Source organism: Gekko japonicus, unplaced genomic scaffold (genome assembly GCF_001447785.1).
Source record: "Gekko japonicus isolate JY-2015 unplaced genomic scaffold, Gekko_japonicus_V1.1 scaffold473, whole genome shotgun sequence".
Classification (NCBI taxonomy): domain Eukaryota; kingdom Metazoa; phylum Chordata; class Lepidosauria; order Squamata; family Gekkonidae; genus Gekko; species Gekko japonicus.
In genome coordinates this window covers 605,321-614,119 of record NW_015172566.1, presented here as the reverse complement: position 1 = coordinate 614,119, position 8,799 = coordinate 605,321, and the positions used below count along the sequence as shown (strand labels likewise).

At 41.0% G+C, this 8,799-nt stretch overlaps 1 protein-coding gene across 1 annotated transcript in view; it reads left to right on the top strand.

Moving 5' to 3' along the window:
- Positions 1 to 6,652, top strand: part of AEBP2 (AE binding protein 2) — a 56,817-nt gene extending 50,165 nt beyond the window's left edge. The window contains exons 7-8 of the mRNA XM_015421328.1: positions 2,166 to 2,279; positions 5,619 to 6,652. Coding sequence (XP_015276814.1) covers positions 2,166 to 2,279; positions 5,619 to 5,649 — 145 coding nt within the window. The 3' untranslated portion in view covers positions 5,650 to 6,652. The remainder of the gene's footprint in view (positions 1 to 2,165; positions 2,280 to 5,618) is intronic.
- Positions 6,653 to 8,799: the final 2,147 nt, after the last annotated feature.

Here is an 8,799-nt window from a genome sequence, read left to right as displayed (position 1 = left end):
GCCCCCGTACCTCACCCGGGGGAACTGCGATCCCCCGCGATCCCCCCCCCGAAATGACCTCTGCCTACACGTAATCAAAGTGGAGGACTTAAACTGTGCTCTCTGCACGAGCGGAAGGAGGAGGGAGCATGGCGGAGAAGCTGGGTTCTTTCCTATCCTGAGCAGAGAACCCTGAATCTTGACATCGGGGTGTCGCCTGTGTGCGTGTGCACGTGTGACAATGAAAGCGGTAGACTGCATGTGGGGGGAAATGTCTCTTACCCTGAATTTGCACCTGGTTTTTCCATTGAGCCACTAGTCACATAATGAGCATAGCCCAGTGTTGCTCGACTCGTTTAATTTGCCCTTGTAAAGGTAAGTTTTAAATATACTTGTGGGCAATGTTCCCTCTAAGCTGAGTTAGTGTGAGCTAGCTCACACTAACTCAGCTTAGAGGGAACACTGCTTGTGGGTGACGCCATGATCTTGCACAGAGTGTTGGACTGGATGGGCCATTGGCCAGAGACATCATGGCTTCTCTTATGTTCTTCTCGGTCAGGTTTTTCAGTGCTGAAGACTGCAGATCTGAATTTAAAATACCTGTATTGTGTTTAGGACTGGTCTCGGTGGTAATTTTAATGCACGGCCGCCAGCACAGGAGCTTGTAGCCAGATGGCAGCTGCAGGTTCCCCACACAAACTAAATTCGGAAAGGCCACAGGGACCCAATTTGGATCAGGATTATGGGGTGGGGAGAGGAGGGGCTTGAGCCTTCTTCCCCCGCCCCCTCCCCCAAGACAAGGTCCTAAGCCAGATCAGGCCACTGCAGCATTTCAGAGTTTGGGTCGCATGGGGAACTTGCATCAGGAACTCAGTCTAAAAGTGTTGCATGGAGACTAATCCAAATGTCATGTGGTAAAAGTAATATCTTGTTTGGGCCTTAGAAGTATATGAAGCTATTTATATTTGTTTTCTTTAAAAAAGATTCATACCACCTTTCTACCTTCACCAGGGCCTCCAAGCAGATTAAAAACATACTTGATAAATTGTTAGAAACAAACATTACTAAAACGATTAAAAGAAACCCAAAGCTAGAATAAAAAGGTAAAGGTAAAGGTTCCCTTGCTCGAAAGCCAGTCGAATCCGACTCTAGGGTTGCGGTGCTCATCTCCGTTTCAAAGCCGAAGAGCCAGCGCTGTCCGAAGACATTTCCGTGGTCATGTGGCCGGCATGACTTAACACCAAGGCGCACGGAACGCTGTTACCTTCCCACCGAAGCGGTACCTATCTATCTACTTGCAATGTCTTGCTTTCGAACTGCTAGGTTGGCAGGAGCTGGAACTAGAGACGGGAGCTCACTCCGTCTTGCGGCACGCTCAGGTCTCGAACTACTGAACTACCGACCTTCCACAGCCTGCAGTTCAGCGTCTTAACCACTTGAGCCACCGCAGCTCCTAAAGCTAGAATACACATGCACAAACATTAAAACATAGGGCAAAGAAGTAGGGATCGCTGCGGGAATCCCAGGCAAAACATAAATTCTTCATCCATCGGTGGAAGATGGCGACGGAAGGGGAGGGAGTTCCCGAGTTCTGGTGCCACCACTGAGGAGGCCCTCTGTCTGGTTGCTGCCTTGTTTAATCTCAGAAGACAGCAGACTTCAGGTGATCCTTCCTCTTTGATGCATCCGGCATGTGGAGTTTTTCTCACTTGAGCTTTTTTCATCCTCCTTTCATCCTCCCTTCATACTGCCTTAATCAGAACTAAAAATGTGAGTCTTAGCAGGAAAGGTTTTTTTTAAAAAAAAAATTACAATCCCATTATTAATCTCTAATGGTCCGAGTCCTTTTGATCCGGAATATCTGTCCTTTGCGTATAGTGCTGCTTTCATCTGGCATTATCTCAGAGAATAGGAATGTAAGTGCTATGAATTGGTCGTCCAGCGGCGCTTTCCTCTTAAAGTTAACATTTAAACCAGTTACAGCAAGGCTTTATTAACAGTAACAGATACTGCACTTAGAGGGAAAAGGTTCATTGGCCCGAACCTCTCGTACAGCTAAATTATCAGCAAGGATTTTGTTTTAAAAAGGTAATTCAGGATGGTTTAGTTGTACCACTTGTGCTTATGGTGACAGGGGAAAAAAGGGTTGACCATTTTTGAATACTTCTTATTTTATTTATTCATAGTCTGCCTGATGTGTGGGTAAATGAAAGTGAGCGACATCAATTAAAAACTAAAGTAGTTCATTTATCAAAACTACCAAAAGATACTGCCTTGCTTCTGGATCCAAACATATACAGGTAACTTTCCCAGTTTTGAACTTTCTCTTTTTTCAATATGACCTTAAACCTCAGTTAACTTTTTGAAGCTGCCAAGGGGATTCAGATGATGCAGACTTTTAATGTTCCTTGAATCTTCCTTAATGTCTTTCCCCTTTCCCCACCCCAGTAATCTCGTTGCTTAAAATCAGGGCTGACGAGTAACATTTGATAAACTGAAATCTTCCAAGAATGGCAGCATCTAGGAGTTAAGTTTGGAGGTTTAAGCTCATGTAACAATTCTTGAACTCTAGTGACTGAGAAACAGGTAACGTGTGTATTTACCAAGTGTATTTTACTTTTTTGTGCTTGGTGTACAGAAAGTCTAGTAAAGGAGGTACACACAGTGGAATCCTGAAAGATCACTTCTGTTAAGATCACATACTGGTTTGTATACCAATTTTTGTATACCAATTTTTTTTTGAAGTCCAAATTTTATCTTTTACATTTATTATAGTCCGCCTGTAATACGTGTGGTATTACTTTGAAATTTGCACTCAGTACAAGATGTGTCATAGTTAATTTTTGGCTATCAGCTGTTGCTTGAGATTGGATTCTCTAATCTGCTTCTTAAAAAGTTGATTTATTTTGTGTTAATGCTGTCAATGCCCACGACTATATCTTCTGTACATTTTTTCCCTCAAAAGTAATCTGTAATGCTTGTGAAATCGACATTTATGAATGTGTTAAAACAAAACTTTTATCCTGCCACAGAAAATTCAGAAATTTTCACTGCTAATAGTCAATCTGATGTGGAGAAGGGGGGCGTGGCCCAATGAGGGGCATGCTGGGAGGTTCAGTCCTGGGGGCGTGCCAGTTAAAAGGGATCCTAGGCAGTAGGGATGGAAAGGAAATGTTCCCTAAAGCTGCTGTTAGTTGAAGGAGACTGTATTAGATGGCCCTGCTCAGTGTAAGGCTGCATCATAGGTTTCTATATGGCTATGAATTCCATGGAAGTCGATTTGCTACTCTTATCGCAGCAACAACCAAGAGGACTCTTGCAGTACCTTAAAGACCAACGACTCTGTCTTTAAGATGTCTCCGGACGTCTTTGGGGTCTTCCTGCATTTGTTGATATGAGAGTTCAAAAAGTATGATGAACACCTCCATCCAGTCTGAAGCCTTACTGTCTCATCTAGTAAGCCTTTTGGTTTACCTTTCAGTTTCCAGTGTTTTTTTTAATAAATTGTGTTATATTTTGCCTGGGAAAACAGAATTTTCTGGTGTGTCATTTTTTTCCCCTGAGGGAAACATATGCTGTTAAACTTTGACACTAAACAGTAGTCTTAATGTTGTTGTTGTTCAGTCGCACAGTCGAGTCCGACTCTTCACAACCACATGGACCACATCACGCCAGGCCCTCCTGTCTTCCGTTGTCCTCCGGAGTTTGCTTAACTTCATGTTCGTTGCATCTATGACACTGTCTAACCATCTCATCCTTTGCCGTCCCCTTCTTCTTTTACCTTCAGTCTTTCCCAGCATCAGGGTCTTCTCTAGTGAGTGCTCCCTTCTCATTTGGTGGCCAGAGTATTTGAGCTTCAGATTCAGTATATGCCCTTCCAGGGAATAGTCAGGATTTCTTTTAGGATTGACTGATTTCATCTCCTTACAGTCCAAGGGACTCTCAAGAGTCTTCTCCAGCATAATTAGAAAGCATCTGTTCTTCGGCGCTTGGCCTTCCTTATCGTCCAACTCTCGCAGCCATACATTACCATTGCTTTGACTATTTACAATGAGTAGCTCATGATCTGAGCCACAGTCAGCTCCAGGTCTTGTTTTTACTTACTGTATAGAGCTTCTTAATAGGTGATTACAAAAGAAAAATTATAACGTATTACATCCCGTGATAATTTTTCTGCTGTTTTCAGGTATGCATAGTGTCATGTTGCAGATATTTACAGGCAGCTTGCTGTGCTAAGTGCACTTGTAGAAAAGGAATTTCATCTAAATCAGCAGCCGGGATCCAAAGTGTTATGTGTGATACGCACATGTGTGGGCTGTTCCCTGACACACACACACACCCAAAGTCAGAAAGCCCCCTGAATCAGGACCAGCTGAAGTGCGGGGGCTTCCACTGCACAGAGAAAATGACACACACACCCCAAATAAATTTGTACAGCTCTCTCTGGGTTTGGCCTATCTGATTACAGCTGGGTAGGGAAACTAATCTGCGTTCTGCTTGCATTCTCAGTCTCCATAATGAGTTGTCTGATGTCTTAGAATATATTTATGGCTTTGTAAAAATTCAGAGACATAAAGCGCCCTGGAAACACAAGCAAAGCGCTACTGATATTTTGGCTCCTGGCATCAAATATGCTACTTCTTTGCGGGGTGGGATGGTTACGAAATCAGAATAGGAGATAGCGTGAAAAACTCTGTAGTAACAGTTTAATAATATGAGGTGGGGTGGGGGAATGAAAAATAGAATCCTGTTGGAAAATGAAGACACCGTTCTCTGCCTTTGACTAGTGGGGAAACCTCGCTATAGGACTCCTGCTCACCTTTGGAAGGCATTTGATAAATAGTATAGACCTGAATTTGGCTCCAGAAATATTCCTATTAAATATCTTACCTGATAATATACAATATAATGATGCACGTTTAATTTTATACATCCTCACAAGCGCTAGAATTGCCATAGCAAAATGTTGGAAATCAGACAAAATCCCAAGCAGAGAAGAATTAATTACAAACATCTTAGATATAAAAGAAATGGATAAAACAAACATGTTGTTAGCGGGGAAAATGGATAGTGTGTTTAAGAAAAGATGGCAAAAACTAGATAACTGGTTAAAAATCTATGGGCAAAAAGCTCCAAAAGTATTGTAAAATGGAAATATGAAATGCTATTTATGTTATATACTGAAAACCAATAAAAATACATTAAAAAAAAAAAGGAAGGCATTTGAGCATATTCGTGAGGCATATCCACATATTTCTGGGGTGGGGGGATGCATATTGTAGTGTCAGTTCAGGAGAGGTGAGCGTATGCTTCCTGGTTCTTGGCGTACGTATCTCTTGCCTTCAAGCATGTTCATTCAGCAGACCCGGGAAGACCAGGTCCCCCTGTTTTGCATCTGCATTATGATGAAGGGCATAGCCGTGAAATACTGGTTCAGTGTTAACAAATGTGAAATTCTTATGTTTTTATTCGGGAGGAGGGGGAAAGTAGCGTGGCGTTGTGACGCGAATGTGTCCTGCAAAGGACAGTAACTTTTAAAGGGTCAGTCCCGAAAAGAAAAGCCAGTTTAGAAAAGTGGGTCCCATTTCAACAAGTTTGAGACCCACTGCATTAACACCAAGTTTCGTCTTCCTTCCTAGAACAATGCCACAGAAGAGGTTGAAGAGGTAAAAGTAAGATCAGTGGGGGACGCTTCATCTACCATCTTTTTCTCTGGCCACGGAATTAGAACTGAAGTTGCACATTGGTCAGGCCCCCTCTGGCCCAACCGCCCTGTTGTCGGTGACAACCATTCTGTGAACAAAGTAGATGCATCTGCGGAATATATGAATCTCTATCAGTATATATCTTCACAGAGTGGTCCGATGGACGACAGGGCAAGCACTCGTCTGGCAATACAGTGGGCTCTTTGACGGCTTTGCATGCTTGCTGCTTTTCTTTTAGTAATTTTTTTTTCTCTGTTGCTTCTCTTGGGTGAAGTGGTGGGTGCTGCGTTGCCACTGACAACCTTCCCTGCAGTTAGTTAATTTTTTGTAAACAAGCGGCTTGGGGATCTTATCCTTGGGAAAACTGAACCTAAACATACACTAGAGTCCCTTTCCTCAGAGTCTGGTGGAGAGTAATCCATAGTCACTTTTTGTAAACTTGTGGTGTCCTATCAACATAACCCTAAGTGGTGTTATCATGTTTAAGCAAATGATTGGTGGCATATTTCCATTTCTAGTGAAATGTATATTTTGAGAGGATGATAGATGTTAAGTGTTGCTATATATCTGATCCTCTCTATAAGACTATTACTGTAAGTTAATAAGACTTCAATAACCTCTACAGCAAAAAAAAAAAAGGGTAGTGACTTTTTTATATATACATATATATATATATTTCTTGGCCTTTAAAACTCCTGTTTGCTTCTGAAGAATCTCTTATCCCCCTTCCCCTTTTTGGCCTAAAATTTTATAGATGTTAAAAAAAAAATGTATTTTTAAAAAAATAAAAACATCTAGGAATACAATCGTTTATGCACCAAAGTTGGCTATAAAAAGAAAAAGAATTAAATGGTTTCCTTGCTTTGCTAAGCAAGAAATTATGGATTTTCTTAACCTACAGGAATAGGAATAAAAAAATTGTGTGTTATCTTGTTCGTCTTGTACGGAGACAAAAAAATTGTTGCATATAGATAAAGACGTTGCTTGTAAATAATTTTGCAGATTTGTAATATATTTTTATATTATGAAAAGTATTGTAGATGTTTTTTCTAGAGGCATGGAAGTTAAAATGTATATATTATGGTAGAAATAATATTGAAGGATATCGTAATTCACTAGTGCTGCCAGAATAATTTGTTTAAAAGCAAGCACCTTTCTTAACAATAATTTTAAAAAGTCTTTTGGATTTCTAAAGGACTATATACTACTGTTGTGAGAACAAACATACATTTAAACATCCTTCCAGAGATCGTTGAAGGATGCACAGTATCCATAGGAAGTTTATGGCACTCATTGCTGGTAATGGATATGAATCAGTCATTTCCTTGCTTGTTGAAAGGAACAAATGTAAAAAATATATATATATATATGGTGGCTATATGCAGTCAAACTGCATGATTAACCCTCCCGGTTTAGGAGGAATTTTCACATGACTACAGTGAATATAAAATAACAGCGGTTTTTACTCTAATTTTTTTTTTTTAATTAAAACAGCAAAAAAATAAAACTCAACTCTCTGGAGAAACAAGTGTTTCTAATACCGTAAATGGGGCCTATATTGGTGCTGGTCAGATAGATGCTTGCTCGGCTCCTAATAGGTTTTAGAACATTTGACTTCCTTCTTGAAGTGCACATTATAAGCACCACTAACATGGAATGGTTTCTGGAATAGTTGTTTAATAATAAAGGTATTTCATAAAGAACTGTAGCAATGTAACTATTTAAAAAACACATGCGTTTTGTTTTTTTTACTTGCTTGAGCACTTCAGTTACGGCTTAATCTTTATCTTGTATGGTCATCTGCAATTGCTTTGATTTTTTTCCTTAAAGTTATAAAATTGCCAAATAGGTGTTTTCAGATATAGTTTGTATTTGTATTTTTTTTTTATTTTATTGCTTCATGAATTTCTTGTATGCCATTCATAATTGACAGATGATTGTAGACCTTGCCTGAGTATTTTTTCTAATAAAACAGAGCAAATACAACCACTTTTCAAGTTTCCAAACTTTAATCGAGCCAACAGTCTTTTAGAAACTAGCGTCAAGGGGTACACATTAAATGAATTTTCCTCATGCACTCTTGGAATATCTGCTGTTTGTATTTTGACTGAAATCACACTTCTAATTTTTCAATCAAATCTTTTGCACTGTAGTGAAGGTCTGATAAACATTCAACAACAGGATGGTGGGGCGGGGATACTGCAAACTATGCAAAACAAAGGTTGACTCCAGTGGTACCTTTAAGACCCAATGAAGTTTAATTCTGGGTGTTAAATCAAGCTGCATGCACACAAAAGTTTATATCCGTAATTAAACTTTGTTGGTCTTACAGGAGCCACTGGACTCAAACTTTCTTTTGTTGCTTCAAGAATAACGTGGCTACCTGCCTGAATCTTTGCAAAACTGGATTATTGAAGAAAGCTTTTCTACACAGGCTGTGAAGAAATGCATTTTCTCCTGGAAGGCTGGCAAGGAGCAAAACTTCCACTTTGTCTTTTTAACCGTTTTTCGATTCCTTAACCTTGTGCTGTGCATTTTCTTTGTAATCAATACTTTATAACTTTTGATGCTGGGAGCGGTTCTCTGTACCGCATAGGCCTCCACTGTCTCTATCTGAAGAAGGGAACCAGGGGGAAGGCAGGCAGTTGGCAAGTGGCTGTTCCTCCCAAGACACCCAAGGCATTAATCTGTCCCCATGGGGATCAGGTGCTGAACAGTGGGAGACACTGAGGCAAGGCCTCTGAACTTGGAAGGGAAACTGGGGGTCCTGATCCTCCCGGTGGGAAATCCCAACATCAATCAGGTGGTGGCAGCAGGCTACCCGAGAATGGAAGAAGAGCAGTTCTTCACTCACTGAGCTCACTAAGACTTGGTGTCCAGCCAGTCCCATCCGGCCCATTGAACTAAAGGAGGGCTGGGTTCTCAGGCAGAAGCCTGGGGGCCATAAAATTAACTTTTCCCTCAACAGAACATGCCTGCTCTGGCCTGCAGAGCCTATTCCACCTTGCCCTCCTAGGGATTCCCAACTCCCTGCTCTTCTTCCATTCTCGGGTAGCCTGCTGGACACCAAGTTTCAGTGAGTGACAGAAAAAGACATGAGCTGGCACTTAGTTCT